At 43.7% G+C, this 16,617-nt stretch overlaps 1 protein-coding gene and 1 pseudogene across 6 annotated transcripts in view; one reads left to right on the plus strand and one right to left on the minus strand.

Moving 5' to 3' along the window:
- ENTPD5 (ectonucleoside triphosphate diphosphohydrolase 5 (inactive)) overlaps positions 1 to 16,617 on the plus strand; it is a 59,881-nt gene that overhangs the window by 32,347 nt on the left and 10,917 nt on the right. For 5 of the 6 annotated variants that reach the window (XM_074392997.1, XM_074392998.1, XM_074393000.1 and 2 more), the window contains 9 exons: positions 783 to 1,069; positions 2,035 to 2,114; positions 4,732 to 4,875; positions 11,536 to 11,611; positions 11,860 to 11,895; positions 12,501 to 12,589; positions 12,891 to 12,970; positions 14,519 to 14,577; positions 15,531 to 15,632. In XM_074392997.1, the coding sequence (XP_074249098.1) occupies positions 853 to 1,069; positions 2,035 to 2,114; positions 4,732 to 4,875; positions 11,536 to 11,611; positions 11,860 to 11,895; positions 12,501 to 12,589; positions 12,891 to 12,970; positions 14,519 to 14,577; positions 15,531 to 15,632 (883 nt within the window). In that variant the 5' untranslated portion in view covers positions 783 to 852. Of the gene's footprint in view, positions 1 to 782; positions 1,070 to 2,034; positions 2,115 to 4,731; positions 4,876 to 11,535; positions 11,612 to 11,859; positions 11,896 to 12,500; positions 12,590 to 12,890; positions 12,971 to 14,518; positions 14,578 to 15,530; positions 15,633 to 16,617 lie in introns of those variants that run through there. The other variant, XM_074393002.1, reaches the window with a different exon arrangement.
- Positions 10,554 to 10,998, minus strand: LOC101036049 (large ribosomal subunit protein eL30 pseudogene; annotated as a pseudogene).

A 16,617-nucleotide genomic window follows, 5' to 3' on the forward strand; every position in this document is an offset into this window, starting at 1 on the left:
ACATGCCAGGCTCAGAAAGATATATACTGCATGTTCTCACTCACATATAGGAACTAAAAAAGATGATCTCATGGAAGTAGGGTAGAATCACAGTTACCAGAGGGCCTGGGAAGGGTAGTGGGGTGTGGAGAGATGAAGAGAACTTGTTTAATGGTTACAAACTTAAAATTAAAAGGAATAAGTTCTAGTGTTTGATAGTTGAGTAGGGTAACTAGAGGTAACAGTATTTTATTGTATATTTCAAAACAGCTAGATTTGAAATGTTTCCAACACAAAAAAATGATAAATGTTGTAATAGATATCCTAGATACTCTGATCATTACACATTGTCTGCATATACCAAAATATCACATGTATTTCATAAATGTTTTTTTCTTAAATTTTTTTTTTTTTTTTTTTTTTTCGTTTTAAAGAGACAGGGTTTCACCATGTTGGCCAGGCTAGTCTCGAACTCCTGGCCTCAAGTGATCCACCTACCTCGGCCTCCCAAAGTGCTGGGATTACAGGCATCAGCCACCGCACCCAGCCATATTTCATAAATATGTACAATTATTTTGTATTAATTTTTAGAAAGGAAAGTATGGGAAAATCTATTTTTAATTCCAACTTCCTTTTGTAACCAGATACCCTTTGGAAAAGGTGCTAAGAGCCCACATTACCCTGGTTTAGCTTGTTGTACAGGTTATTATAATAGAGAAGAATTGGGCATGGGAGTGTTTCTTCTTTCACAGGTGTAATTTAAAAAGCTGGTTGGCCTAACTTAAGTATCTTTGCCCTATAAGCCTCTGCAGGTGTGTGAGCAGGATTGCTTCTGCAACAAAAGCTTCCACCCAGCCACATCTTGGGAAGAGAATGGCCACTTCTTGGGGCACAGTCTTTTTTATGCTGGTGGTATCCTGTGCTTGCAGCGCTGTCTCCCACAGGGACCAGCAGACTTGGTTTGAGGGTATCTTCCTGTCTTCCATGTGCCCCATCAATGTGAGTGCCAGCACCTTGTATGGAATTATGTTTGATGCAGGGAGCACTGGAACTCGAATTCATGTTTATACCTTTGTGCAGAAAATGCCAGGTGAGTGCAACTGGAACCCTTACCAGAGTCTGTAAATCCACACTTCAGCATCTGTTCCCAGAAACAAATATGCTGAGAGGTTTTTTCTGTGAATTAAGAATTGCATACATAGTGCATGTCTTTTTTCAGAGAACTTTGGACTATAATTGAACACATGGTTTATTTGTTTTGTTTTTTCATTTTTATTTTTTAATTTTTTTTGAGTCAAGGTCTTGCTTTATTGCCCAGTCTGGAATATAGTGGTATGATGACAGATCACTGCAACCTTAATCTCCTGGACTCAAGCAATCCTTCCACCTCAGTCCTCCGAGTGGGACTACAGGCTTGTGCCACCATGCCCAGCTAATTTTTAAATTTTTTGTAGAGACCTGCCCAGGCTGGTCTCAAACTCCTGGGCTCAAGTGATCCTCCCACCTTGGCCTCCCAGAGTGCTGAGATTATAGGAATGAGACACCATGCTTGGCCAGACGACATGGTTTAATTCAATGTGAAGTTAGCAGAGATCTGGGCTGCCTGTAGTCTGAAACCCATGTGTTCAAAAAAATAGCTATAATTTGTTCTTCCTCTTCTGTAAACATGGGATACTCCAGGGATCCGTAATATTCAGAATATGGGGAGTGGTTCTGGGAGAAGGATCACATGAGAGTTTCACTGCCATCCTTGGACAAAAGGCTAGAGGACTCTGAAGATTAACTTTCTCTGAATTGTTAGTGTTTTTTCCTCAGGTCACTTATGGAGCCTGGGGAAAGGAGTAGGAGCTAGATGTCCACCAGAGAAATGGTAGCGGGACCCTCAGAGATTGCTCTAGTCCCGCTTTCCAGTTCTCCTGCAAGACATTCCTCACAAGTAGAATCATTTGGGATAACTGCGGGGAAGTCCTAGGAAAGCTTACAGAGCCCAGCATCTGAAGCTGCCTAACTTTTGGTAACCAGCTCTCTCTCTGTTTTGTTCCATGGTCAAAACAGGACAGCTTCCAATTCTAGAAGGGGAAGTTTTTGATTCTGTGAAGCCAGGACTTTCTGCTTTTGTGGATCAACCTAAGCAGGTGAGTTTCTTACGATTTGATGTTTAGATTCTCAATCCCTTGATCATTTGACCACACCACTACTATTAAATATTTCATGCTATTCACTAATGAGGTTAAGGTCATGTGTGAGATCAGCTTTTTCTCCTCAGCTTATCTCCTGGATAATGTTAATTATATTTCCCAGGCTCTTGAGGGCTGGGTGGAAGAAGGCTAGAAAATTGGTATGGTCGTGCAAGGATGACACTAGCTTTTAAGAATTTTCTCGGCCGGGCGTGGTGGCTCATGCCTGTAATCCCAGCACTTTGGGAGGCCGAGGTGGGCTGATCACGAGGTCAAGAGATCGAGACCATCCTGGCCATGATGAAACCCCAACTCTACTAAAAATAGAAAAATTAGCCGGGTGTGGTGGCACACGCCTGTAGTCCCAGCTACTTGGGAGGCTGAGGCAGAAGAATCACTTGAACCCAGGAGGCAGAGGTTGCAGTGAGCTGAGATTGTGCCACTGCACTCTAGCCTGGTGACAGAGCAAGACTCTGTCTCAAAAAAAAAAAAAAAAAAAAAATTTATCCTTATGTATTTACTGTTTAAAATTTTGATTTGAAGCTATCAATGTGCATTTGTTCATATAAATGCAGAAGATAGAAATCAAGTTCTATAGGGCATGATATATAAACATGGTAATTGAAGAGATGGAGACCAGTGAATTTCATTTCAGAGTTGCTTGATGCAGGATGGAACCATGCCTATACTTGAGAAATTAGGCAGCAATCCATGAGGATAAAAATCTTTGGTGGTAGAAGATGAATGGGGAGTTTATGGCGACTATATTTCACATTTGAGCACCTACAACATACTACATCCTGTGTGTCTGAGACCAACAAAATAGAATAAGGCAGAATGTTAAACTTGGGGAGTAAATGTAAAGGTATCGTTCACTATCACAAGAATAATCATCATTCAAATGCCTGATCTTAAAAATAATTTGCATTTGGAGAACTGAAAGGGTGTATTTTCTTACTTCAGTAGCACATGGATAGCCAATTTGCTAGAAAAATTAGAATCTGTTGAAAGCAACTACATTATCAGAAACTGACTTGGCATTTAGAAAAGGTGATTGTGTTGTAGTTGCTAACAATAATGATCAAAGAACAGTCAGATACCAGAATAAAAGTTCACTCAGGGAAACAGTGGATTTAAAATAATGGTTTTCATTTATTACAAATTGACCATCAACTGTGTCCCATATATATAGGTGCTGGTGATACAAAAATGAGCCTGACATGATCTTTAGGAGATGATAAAAAATGTTGCATCACCAGGCACGGTGGCTCAAGCCTGTAATCCCAGCACTTTGGGAGGCCGAGGCGGGTGGATCACGAGGTCAAGAAATCGAGACCATCCTGGTCAACATGGTGAAACCCTGTCTCTACTAAAAATACAAAAAAATCAGTTGGGCATGGTGGCACGTGCCTGTAATCCCAGCTACTCAGGAGGCTGAGGCAGGAGAATTGCCTGAACCCAGGAGGTGGAGGTTGCGGTGAGCCGAGATCGCGCCATTGCACTCCAGCCTGGGTAACAAGAGCGAAACTCTGTCTCAAAAAAAAAAAAAAAAAAAAGTTGCATCATTACTGCCATACCTTATGTGGCAACTACACTCACTATGCCTCATACACACAAGTTAGTGGTGGCTGGAGGCATATCTCCCATCCCACACTTTAGGAAACCAAGTCCCAACAAGGCCAAGTGATCTAAGTTAGGCCACAGGGTTAGCATGCAAGTCTTCTGTCATGCCTGTGTTTTCTTCACTATACCCAACTCTCCAGCCTAAAGCTGATTTATATGAAACATGAAATAATCAACTAAAATGACCATAATATAAAAGAATAATTTGGTCTGGCACAGTGGCTCATGCCTATAATCCCAGCATTTTGGGAGGCTGAGGCAGTTGGATCACTTGAGGTCAGGCATTCGAGACCAGCCTGGCCAACATGGTGACACTCCATCTCCACTAAAAAATATAAAAATTAGCTGGGTGTGGTGGCACTCACCTGTAATGCCAACTATTTCGGTGGCTGAGGCATGAGCATCACTTGAACCTGGGAGGCGGAGGTTGCAGTTAGCCAAGATCATGCCACTGCACTCCAGTCTGGGCAACAGCAAGACTGTGTCTCAAAAAAAAAAGAATTAGGACTGTCAAAATCAAATGAATTCTTCTTTTTTTTTTTTTTTTTGAGATGGAATCTTGCTCTGTTACGCAGGCTGGAGTGCAGAGGCATGAGCTTGGCTCACTGCAACCTCTGCCTCCTGGGTTCAAATGATGCTCCTGCCTCAGCCTCTCGAGTAGCTGGGACTATAGGCATGTGCCACCAAGCCCAGCTTATTTTTGTATTTTTTAGTAGTGATGGAGTTTTGCCATGTTGATCAGGCTGATCCCGAACTCCTGACCTCAAGTGATCCAACTCTCCTCCTTCAAAGTGGCTCACTCCTCTAGGTTTCTCCTGCTACAGAGCAGAGAGGGGTTGGAGCCCTGTGCCACCTCCCTCCTCTTGCTCCCACAAAGTATGTTGACAGAATAGACCAGTGCCAGCCACTAAATTGACTGTTCATCAGATGAATGGGTTGTCTTTTTTTAAAGGGTGCTGAGACTGTTCGAGGGCTCTTAGAGGTGGCCAAAGACTCAATCCCCCGAAGTCACTGGAAAAAGACCCCAGTGGTCCTGAAGGCAACAGCAGGACTGCGTTTACTGCCAGAACACAAAGCCCAGGCTCTGCTCTTTGAGGTAAGTTTTAAAACTGCATCTTGGATAATTTTGCCCTTTTCCCTATATGAATACTTTTATTCATATAAAAGTTTTTAGCCTTTTGGAATGTGACCACTACTGTCAATATTCCACCACTGCCAAAGCACTGTGATGATTCTGACCTCTTGTTTTATATAACTAATTATTTACATTTTTAACTATTACTTTTAAATGTATAGAGCTTTTTCTAAAAAATTTAAAGTACTTTTTATCTAGGATAGTCTTCATTCTTTCAACTTTTTAAAGCAGAATCAATTTGTTTTTAATCAACTTTATTAAGATAAACTTATGTACAATAAAATGTATCTATTTTAGCCCCGGCGTGGTGGCTCACACCTGTAATCCTAGCACTTTGGGAGGCCAAGGTGGGCTGATTGCCTGAGATCAGGAGTTCCAGACAAGCCTGGTTAACGTGGCGAAACCCTGTCTCTACTAAAAATACAAAAATTAGCTGGGCATTGTGGTGCACACCTGTAGTCCCAGCTACTTGGGAGGCTGAGGCAGGAGAATTGCTTCAACCCAGGAGGCGGAGGTTGCAGTGAGCCGAGATCATGCCATGGCACTCCAGCCTGCACAAGAGAGTGAGACTCCATCTCAAAAAAAAAATAAAAAATTATCTATTTTAGGTATGCACTTAAATGAGTTTTGACAAGTTATAGAAATTTCCTCATGCTCTTTCATAGTAAGTTTCCCTCACCCCTGAAGCCAAGCAATCACTAATTTGCTTTCTGTCACTATAAATAAGTTTTGCTTATTCTTTTCATTTAAATTGAATCATACAGTTTTTATTTTTTGTCTGGCTTTTTTCCTCTCAGCATAAAGTCTTTGAGAAGAATAATGGAATTTTAAAGTTTGAATTTTTTTTTTCTTTTTTTTTTTTTTGAGACAGAGTTTCGCTCTTGTTACCCAGGCTGGAGTGCAATGGCGCGATCTCGGCTCACCGCAACCTCCGCCTCCTGGGTTCAGGCAATTCTCCTGCCTCAGCCTCCTGAGTAGCTGGGATTACAGGCATGTGCCACCATGCCCAGCTAATTTTTTGTATTTTTAGTAGAGACGGGGTTTCACCATGTTGACCAGGGTGGTCTCGATCTCTTGACCTCGTGATCCACCCGCCTCGGCCTCCCAAAGTGCTGGGATTACAGGCGTGAGCCACCGCGCCCAGCCTGAATTTTTTTTTAAGATAATAGTTTTACTCTGTCTCCCAAGCTTGAGTGCAGTGGTGCAATCTTGGCTCACTGCAACCTTCACCTCCCAGGTTCAAGCAGTTCTCCTACCTCAGCCTCCTAAATAGCTGAGATTACAGGCATGTGCCACCACACCTGGCTAATTTTTATAATTTTAAAAAATAGATATGGGGTTTTACCATGTTGCCCAGGGTTGGTTTCGAACTCTTGAGCTCAGGCAATCCACCTGCCTTGGCCTCCCAAAGTGCTAGGATTATAGGTACAGATGGGAGCCACCACACCTGGTCAAGTCATCTATTTCTTTTTTTTTTTTTTTTTTTTTGAGACAGAGTCTCACTCTGTTGCCCAGGCTGGAGTGCAGTGGCATGATCTTAGCTCACTGCAACCTCTGCCTCCCGGGTTTGAGCAATTCTTCAGCCTCAGCTTCCCGAGTAGTTGGGATAACAGGCACATGCCACCACACCTGGCTAATTTTTGTATTTTTAATAGAGACAGGGTTTCACTATGTTGGCTAGGTTGGTTTTGAATTCCTGGCCTAAAAGTGATCCACCCGTTCCAGCCTCCCAAAGTGCTGGGATTACAGGCATGAGCCACTACACCCAGCCCCAAGTCATATATTTCAAACTCCTTTCTTATTCAGATAAAAAATAAGTATAGAGAGTTTTGTTAAACTCAGTATTTTTATTTTTATTCTTATTTATTTATTTATTTGAGAGATGGAGACTTGCTGTGTCACCCAGGCTGGAATACAGTGGTATGATCTTGGTTCACTACAACCTCTGCCTCCTAGGTTCAAGGGTTTAAGCAATTCTCCTGCCTCAGCTTCCCAAGTAGCTGGGGCTACAGGTATACGCCACGACTTTCAGCCAATATTTGTATCTTTTAGTAGAGATGGGGTTTCACTATACATTGCCCAGGCTGGCCTCAGACTCCTACCCCAGGTGATCTACCTGCCTTGGCCTCCCAAAGCACTGGGATTATAGGTGTGAGACATTGTGTCCAGCCAAACTCAGTATTTGTGAATTTTATTGTATATATTTGTTATTCAATAACATGTAAGTTAGTAAGATTTAAATTTCATGTTGTGAAGAATATAAGCAGAATCTCATTATAGCAAAAAAATCAAGCTGGGTGCAGTGGTTCAAGCCTGTCATCTCAACATTTTGGGAGGCCAAGGCAGGAGGCTTGCTTGAGGCCAGAAGTTTGAGACCAGTCCAGGCAACAAAGCAAGACCTCTATTTCTATAAAGAAAAGTAAGGCCAGGTGTAGTGGCTCATGCCTGAAATCCCAGCACTATGGGAGGCTGAGGCAGGCAGATGACCTGAGGTCAGGAGTTTGAGACCAGCATGGCCAACATGTTTGAAACCCCATTTCTACTAAAAATACAAAAATTAGCTGGGCGTGGTGGCTCACATGTGTAGTCCCAGCTACTCAGGAGGCTGAGGCAGAGGAGAATCGCTTGAACCTGGGAGGCGGAGGTTGTAGTGAGCTGAGATCATGCCACTACACTCAAGCCTTGGTGACTGAAAAAAAGAAAATTGAAACTAAAAATCACAGCAGGCTGGGCACAGTGGCTCACACCTGTAATCCCAGTACTTTGGGAGGCTGAGGCGGGAGGATCACCTGAGGTGAGGAGTTCAAGACCAGCCTAGCTAACATGATAAAACCCCATCTCTACTAAAAATACAAAAATTAGCCAAGTGTGGTGGCAGGTGCCTGTAATCCCAGGTACTCAGGAGGCCGAGGCAGGAGAATCACTTGAACCCAGGAGGTAGAGGTTGCAGCAAATTGAGATTGCACCATTGCACTCTAGCCAGAGCGACAGAGTGAAACTCTGTCTCAAAAAAAAAAAAAAAAAAAAAATCACAGCCGAAAAGGACTGTATTACAAGTGTACTAATTCAGTCCCCTAAATCTGTTTTCCTCTGACTGTCATTACAGAGGACCTAAGTTCCTTATCCAAGGACAAGCAGCCTACTATGTCTCTGTGAGAACCTGAATCCTGATTCCTCATTTATTCAACATAGGAGTGCTTACTATGTACTAGGTGCTGGTGAAGTTACTGGAATACATTCAGCAGGGAACCAAAAAGACAAAAATGGCCTTTGCTTTCCTGGAGCTTACATTCTACTTTCAGGAAGACAGAAAATGAACAACTGAACAAGTCAAAAGAAAGTTATATCAGGTGCCATAGAGGCTATGGAGAAAAAAAAAAAAAGCAGGGAAAGGCAGGTAGGGAATCTGGTGTTGGTGTGGGGGAAATGCTATTTCAAATAGGGCAGTCAAGCAAGATATTTCTGATAAACTTCAGTTGATCAGAGATTTGAGGGGGATGAAACAGCAAGTTATATAAGATATTTGGCTGGACTCAGTGGCTCACACCTGTAATCCCAGCACTTTGGGAGGCTGAGGTGGGCAGATCACGAAGTCAGGAGTCAGGACCAGCCTGACTGACATGTTGAAACCCCCATCTCTACTAAAAATACAAAAATCAGCCAGACGTGATGGTGGGCACCTATAATCCCAGCTACTCAGGAGGCTCAGGCAGGAGAATCACTTGAACCCGGGAAGTGGAGGTTGCACTGAGCCACGTTCAAGCCATTGCACTCCAGCCGGGGTGATAGAGTTAGACTCCGACTCAAAAAAAAAAAAACAAAACAAACAAACAAACACACACATACATTTATGGGAAGAATATTCTAGGCTAGAGAAACAACAGGGGCAAAGACCAGAGGCAGGAATTTGCTTGGTATGTTAGGAACAGCATCCAAGTCAACATAGCTGGAGAGGAATGAGTGATATGAGAGATAAATGGGAGATAAAGTCAGAGAGGCAGGGCTAAGGGGTGTTTATCATGTAAGATCTCAAAGGCCAGTATAATTACTTTGCCTTTTTTTTTTTTTTTTTTTTTTTGAGATGGAGTTTTGCTGTTGTTGCCCAGGCTGCAGTGCAATGGCCCTATCTCAGCTTACTGCAACTTCCACCTTCCAGATTCAAGCAATTCTCCTGCCTCAGGTGGGATTACAGGCATGCACCATCACATCCGGCTAATTTTGTATTTTTAGTAGAGATGGGATTTCACCATGTTGGTCAGGCTGGTCTCCAAATCCTGACCTCAGGTGATCAACTGCACTTTGGCTTTCTCTGTAAGAAGGAAGCCATGGCCAGGCTCGGTGGCTCACACCTGTAATTGCAACATTTTGGGAGGCCAAGGTGGGCGGATCACAAGGTCAGGAGATCGAGACCATCCTGGCCAACATGGTGAAACCCTATCTCTACTAAAAAATACAAAAATGAGCTGGGCATGGTGGCGCACACCTGTAGTCCCAGCTACTTGGGAGGCTGAAGCAGGAGAATTGCTTGAATCCAGGAGGCAGAGGTTGCAGTGAGCCACGATCACGCCACTGCACTCCAGCCTGGTGCCTGGCAACAGAGAGAGACTCTGTCTCAAAAAAAAAAAAAGGGGGGGAAGGGGGAAAGAAGCCACTGGAAGGTTTTTTGGTTTTTTGGTGATTTTTTTGTTTGTTTTTAGACAAAGTCTCACTCTTGTTGCCCAGGCTGGAGTGCAATGGTGTGGTCTCGGCTTACCGCACCTTCTGCCTCCTGGGTTTAAACAATTCTCCTGCCTCAGCCTCCTGAGTGGCTGGGATTACAGGTGCCTACCACCATTCTAATTTTTTTGTATTTTTAGAAGAGATGGGGTTTCACCGTGTTGGCCAGTCTGGTCTCAAACTCCTAACCTCAGGTGACCCACCCACCTCTGCCTCCCAAAGTGCTGGGATGACAGGCGTGAGCCACCATGTCCGACTGCCACTGGAAGGTTTTGAGTGGCCCGATCTCGGCTCACTGCAATTTCTGCCTCCTGAGTTCAAGCGATTTCTCATGCCTCAGCCTTCCAAGTAGCTAGGATTACACCATGCCCAGCTAATTTTTGTATTTTTAGTAGAGACGGGGTTTTACCGGGTTGGCCAGGCTGGTCTCAAACTCCGGACCTCAGTTTTACAGGGGGATTACAAGTGTGAGCCACTGTGCCCAGCCAACATCCATTTTTAAAGCACCATTCTGGCTGCTGTTTTGAGAATAAACTGAAGGATGGGGGAGAAAAGTGGAGAAGGCAAGAGCAGAAACTCTCTTGCTGTGCTTCATCCTGTTCATTTATCTGTCTTTTCTTTAAAAGTTTGTTTATAGATCACTTAACTGGCTTTGCCTGGTTGAAACAGTCCAGAGGTGGTCATGTGATATGTTTCATCTCATCAGACATGAGAACAGCAAACAGACTAGAGTTCTTCCTGTTCCTATTTGGAGAATTCTTTTTTTCTTTCCCTTGATAATTATATAATTATGTAAACATAAGACATAACACCCATATCAGTGGCCTATGTTATGGAGATGTAAGATGTTTTTGTAACATTTTCATTCCTATCTCCTGAAACAGAATTTCTTTTTTTTTTTTTTTCCTGTTTAAACAAGCTTGGAAAAATTTTATTAAAGGAAAATTTTGCATGATTTACTTTTCACCAGTCTGTTCTGGCATGCTTCTAATGATGTCAGAATCACCTGGATCAACGATAGGCAATGTGCACACTCTGTAGTATTTTCCACATGCTGTGCCCAGTTCAATATTATTGCCACTATAGTGATGGACACCAGTTTTGGCTAACATTGCATAGTACTCTATTTCAGATTTCCTCAAAGCTGGGCAGTTGTTAGCGAGAATGACCAATTTCGCTTTGCCTTGTCTGATCATCTTCAGAGTCTGCTTGTACCCCGGCACGTACTTTCCACTTTTCATAACGAGTTGGAGCCTAGAGTTGATCGACTCCAGCAACTTTTTCGTCGTCTTTGCGGCCTCCATCTTCCTGCCTTAGGTGCGGGACGGCCCCCAACCAAGAGCAGACGCTAAGATGGCCAGGGAGCGAGAAAAGGCAGCATTTCTTAAGTCTAGATCTGGAGTTCTCCCCATACTCTAGAGGCCCTAGTCATGTGCCAGAATCTGACAGGAGCTGGTAGTAGGGTACCTCAGCCCTTAGGTGTGAACTCCTTCAACCACAGTGGGTTCATGTCAGCCTCTCTAAGGAATAAAGTGGGAAGGTTCCTCCTAGTTTCCAATGTATGTCCGGGTAGAGTTCATCAGGTTTAAAAAGTTACAGGGTCCTGATTTGAGCTGGTAGGGTTAAATGTATGCCTTTCCCTAGGTCCAGTTCATTTATACATTTAGATAGTTTGATTTAGCTTTACTTAAAGTCAAAGGAATCCCTATGTTTGTGTTTTTGTAAGAAATTAGTAGTGGCTTGCCTAGTTTCTTCTCTCATTTCTTAGGGCAAAGGAATGAGTTTTGCCAAAATTTTATCTAGGGAAAATGGAGTCATTTTCTAAGTCTTATAGGACGCTGTCAAAATATGGAAATCTATTTTATTGCCTTAGGGAATCCTTTTTTAATTTTCCTTTTTCTCTAGGTAAAGGAGATCTTCAGGAAGTCACCTTTTCTGGTACCAAAGGACAGTGTTAGCATCATGGATGGATCCTATGAAGGTGGGAGAGGTGTTGATATGTGTTCCAGTGGGAGAGGCAGGATCAGTGAAAGATCTAACCAGAGGAACTGGGGCCAGGGACAGGGTCCTGAAGAGAAGGGAATAAACAGGAGGAATGAGAAAGCAAGAAATAGAAGACAGGGAGAAGGAAGCATGTGCTGTAGACTTGAAATTTAGAGAGAAAAAAACAAGGATGGGTCAGGAAAGAGAAATACTCTGGGATGTAATCTTGTCTGTCTTTCTTTTTAGGCATATTAGCTTGGGTTACTGTGAATTTTCTGACAGGTAATACATCCTCAAGTTTACCTTTAGACCTTAACTTGCTTTTTATATGCATAGTCAGAGGAGTGAAAAGTGCTTTCTTTCACTCTGTATTGTTTCTTTTTCTTTAAAAAAGGAAAAGAGGCTGGGTGTGGCAGTTCATCCCTGTAATTGCGGTGCTTTGGGAGGCTGAGGTGGGCAGATCACTTGAGGCCCAGGAGTTCAAGACCAGCCTGGCCAATATGGCAAAAACCCATCTCTACCAAAAATACAAAAATTAGCTGGGTGTGGTGGTTTGTGCCTGTGGTCCCAGCTACTTGGGAAGTTGGAGAAACTTCAACCCAGGAGGCAAAGGTTGCAATGAGCTGAGAGCAAAGATTGTGCCACTGTACTCCAGGCTGGACAGTAGCGCAAGACTGTCTCAAAAAAGGACTTCAAAATAAAAAAATAACCTGCCTTCAAGGCCTCTGCTGCAACGAGAGTCCTGAGTTGACATTCACATGCAACTTTGGGGCTGGGGAGCAGTGGAATATTTATGGAATACCTTCAGTGTATGATAAGAGCAAGAGAGACAAGTGCTGGGCTGCCCAGGATGTGGAGGGTATTTAGAGCTAGCTCTCATTTGACAGGTCAGCTGCATGGCCACAGACAGGAGACTGTGGGGACCCTGGACCTGGGGGGAGCCTCCACCCAAATCACGTTTCTGCCCCAGTTTGAGGTGAGTCATTTAATGAAGATCTGGTTAGAGGTGCACTTAGCAGCCATATCATGGTGCCAAGAAAGTGGCGCCTCATTTTCAGACAGCAGCTCCACCACACTTAGGCAGAGTTAATTAATAACTGGGTGAACATTCCCTTGCCATCTCACTGTTAATCCCTTCAGTTCCTCAAGCCTAGTGAGATTAGCAGCTTAATCTGTCTTCATCTCTGATTTTTTGCTGGGAGGGACGGGGTGGTGGTGTGAACATCTTCAGGTAATTACAGATTCTGAATAGTCTTTTTGCTTTTTCTGATTTGCAGAAAACTCTGGAACAAACTCCTAAGGGCTACCTCACTTCCTTTGAGATGTTTAACAGCACCTATAAGCTCTATACACATAGGTGAGAAGGGGGCAGGGAAGAATAATATTTCATGTTGTATGATTCTCCTAACTTTTCAAAGTGTTCTCAAATCTTTTATTGTATTTGATCAGCAAAAACAAAGTCTTTGCCAATTCCCTAAGGCCTATCAACTGAAACCCAGGCTACGTACAAGGCCCGAGGAACCTAAGAGCCTTCTCCATTCTTGGCCTTAAAATATATGACTTAAGAGTCAAAAGTTTTTGGCTGGGTGCAGTGGCTTCATTTCTGTAATCCCAGCACTTTGGGAGGCCAAGGCGAGTGTATTATCTGAGGTCAGGAGTTTGGACCAGCCTGACCAACATGGTGAAAACCCCTCTCTACTAAACATGCAACAATTGGCCGGATATGATAGTGTGCACTTGTAATCCCAGCTTCTCAGGAAGCTGAGGCAGGAGAATCCTTTGTACCCGGGAGGTGGAGGTTTCAGTGAGCCAAGATTATGCCACTGCACTCCAGCCAGGGCGAAAGAGCAAGACTCAGCATCCAAAAAAAAAAAAAAAAAAGTCCAAAGTTTTCTCTAGACCAGGCACAGTGGCTCATGCCTGTAATGCTAGCACTTTGGGAGGCCAAGACAGTTGGGTCACCTGAAGCCAAGAGTTCAGGACCAGCCTGGCCAACATGGTAAAACCCCATCTTTACTAAAAATACAAAGATTAGCAGGATGTGGTAGCACACACCTGTAATCCCAGCTACTGAGGAGGCTGAGGCAGGAGAATCACTTGAACCCAGGGGGCGGAAGTTGCAGTGAGCTGAAATTTCACCATTTAACTCCAGCTTGAGCGAAAGAGCAAAACTCCATCTCAAAATTGTCTAGGGAGTGGCCGGGCGCGGTGGCTCAAGCCTGTAATCCCAGCACTTTGGGAGGCCGAGACGGGTGGATCACGAGGTCAAGAGATCGAGACCATCCTGGTCAACATGGTGAAACCCCGTCTGTACTAAAGATACAAAAAATTAGCTGGGCATGGTGGCGCACGCCTGTAGTCCCAGCTACTAGGGAGGCTGAGGCAGGAGAATTGCTTGAACTCAGGAGGCGGAGGTTGCGGTGAGCCGAGATCGTGCCATTGCACTCCAGCCTGGGTAACAAGAGCGAAACCCCATCTCAAAAAAAAAAAAAAAAAAATTGTCTAGGGAGAGGACACTTAAAGAAGGCTCAGGCAAAGGTCCTTCCCAGCTTCTTTGAGTTAGCCTTGCGATGTTCAGAATCCAGCCTGGAATTTGATCCCAACTGGGACTGGGAGCTAAGCTAAAGAGAGCTTTTCTGGGAATAGTTCCTAGTGTGGGACCCTAGGAATTGTCACTGTCTCTGGCCTTTGAATGGTAACTATGGGGAATTCTTTCTGCATAGCCTTCATCCAAACTGTGCAGAAGTTACCCCTTGTTGACCATAGGAGATGAATATGTCACAGAGACAGAACAGGTTTTCATCTTTCCAGAGGGAAACAGAAACCATGTTCCTTTTGAAAGAGGTAGCTTTAGGCTAGAGAACTTCAGGACCAGCATGAAATTAGCCAATCCTGTATTTTACAGTTACTTGGGATTTGGATTGAAAGCTGCAAGACTTGCAACCCTGGGAGCCCTGGAGACAGGTTTGTCTGGGTACCTGTGCCGGGTAGGGGATGGTGAGGATGACAGATACTCTGCTTGCTTCTTCCCTTCCTTGATAGCCAATCTATGGAGGAAAAGCTTATTCTGAATCAGGAAGCAAATGTTATATAATGGACCTAATAACAGCAAATTCCTTTTCTATTTTATAAGTTTAGAAGTTTTGGTGTATATTATTAGCCATTTTTAGAACGAAGTCTACTTGTACAGGGGAACAGCCTATGCCTAGGAGGCTGAAGTGTCTGCAGAAATCCCAGGCTTTAAGAATACATTTGGCAGGAGCTTGCTCAAGCCCTGAGCTTTTACGTTGGAGGCACAGGAAGCAGGGTCTCTTCTACATGCAGGTGGAACAACTGAGTAACTCCATCTCTTCACAGTTGCGCTCAGGCAGAACTGGGTTCAGTCCCAGTGTTGTCATTTGAGGCACATTAGTTAACCTATCTGTGCCCCTTGCCTCACATTAAATGAGAATTTGCATTTAAGGCACTTTGTACAGTAAGCTATTATTGGAATGACATCTATTTTGCATTTCAGAGTTTACAAAACATCTTCAAGTGTATTTCATGTAAGCCTCATGTAACCAGTGAGGAAGGTAGCATAGCATTTCTTTCCTGTTTTTAGAAAGGTATGGGAACTCACTCTATTGTAGGTTTTGGATCTCTTTGAGATGTGATGAAATCCATGGACCCCTTTGGCAAAAGCACATGTGCATGAAAATTTGCTTCTGGTTTCAGCGGGTTCACCACTCCCACAAATCCTATCTGTGAATCCTGAGTTAAGGATTTTTCTGTCACAGGATGTGGTCAAGGAATGAATTTCATAAGATTTTAAGGCCCAGCCAGCATGGTGATTCTTTTTCTCCTCACTGGCTTTTTGCTTGGCTTCTTCCCTCTCTCTCACTTACTTACCTCTTACCTTGTGCCCTGGATTCCTTCAGGGACTGATGGACACACTTTCCGGAGTGCCTGTCTACCGAGATGGTTGGAAGCAGAGTGGATCTTTGGGGGTGTGAAATACCAGTACGGTGGCAACCAAAAAGGCAAGTGATGTTTTTTCACTAAAGTTACCTTTACAATGGAAGTTCTGGAAAAGTTTTTTCCAGAGCTCAAGAGAAGCATATCTTGTTGCAGGGACTTGTTCCAAAGATCTTGGTATGCCTCCAAGGACTAATGTGAAGTGACAGTGAACAAGGCAGCTGTCATTCTGCATCAGCCAAGTGTCATGGACCTATTAGATAACTTGCACTTAGCCAAGTGCTATGGTGCACATCTATAGTCCCAACTACTCAAAGGTTGAGGCAAGAGGATCACTTGAAAGTGCCCATGAGTTCAAGGCTATAGTGTGCTATGCCACTGTACTCCAGCCTGGGCAACAGAGGGAGACCCCACCTCTTACAAATTAATTAAGAAACCTATTTTAGTCGGGTGTGGTGACTCACGCCTATAATCCCAGTACTTTCGGAGACTGAGGTGGGCAGATTATGAGTTCAAGAGATGGAGACCATCCTGGCCAACATGGTGAAACCCCATCTCTACTAAAAAATACAAAAATTAACTGGGCAGGTGGCATGTGCTTGTCCCAGCTACTCAGGAGGCTTAGGCATGAGAATTGCTTGAACCTGGGAGGTGGAGGTTGCAGGAACCGAGATCGTGCCACTGCACTCCACTCTGGTGACAGAGTGAGATTCTGTCTCAAAAAAAAAAAAAAAAAAAAAACCTATTCTAAGCCTAGGTCTAATGCAGCAGTGTGAAACCCTATTTAGTTAATGGTTAACTATTTAAAGTATAGTAAAACTTAAAACTGAGATAAGAATGATTTTTTAAAGGTATATGCCATAATATCAAAAAATGAGGCTGGGTGCGGTGGCTCACACCTATAATCCCAGCGCTTTGGGAGGCCGAGGCAGGTGGATCATGAGGTCAAGAGATCGAGACCATCCTGGTCAACATGGTGAAACCCTGTCTCTACTAAAAATACAAAAAGATTAGCTGGGCATGGTTGCGCATGCCTGTAGTCCCAGCTAC

This window comes from Saimiri boliviensis, chromosome 2 (assembly GCF_048565385.1).
Source record: "Saimiri boliviensis isolate mSaiBol1 chromosome 2, mSaiBol1.pri, whole genome shotgun sequence".
NCBI lineage: Eukaryota > Metazoa > Chordata > Mammalia > Primates > Cebidae > Saimiri > Saimiri boliviensis.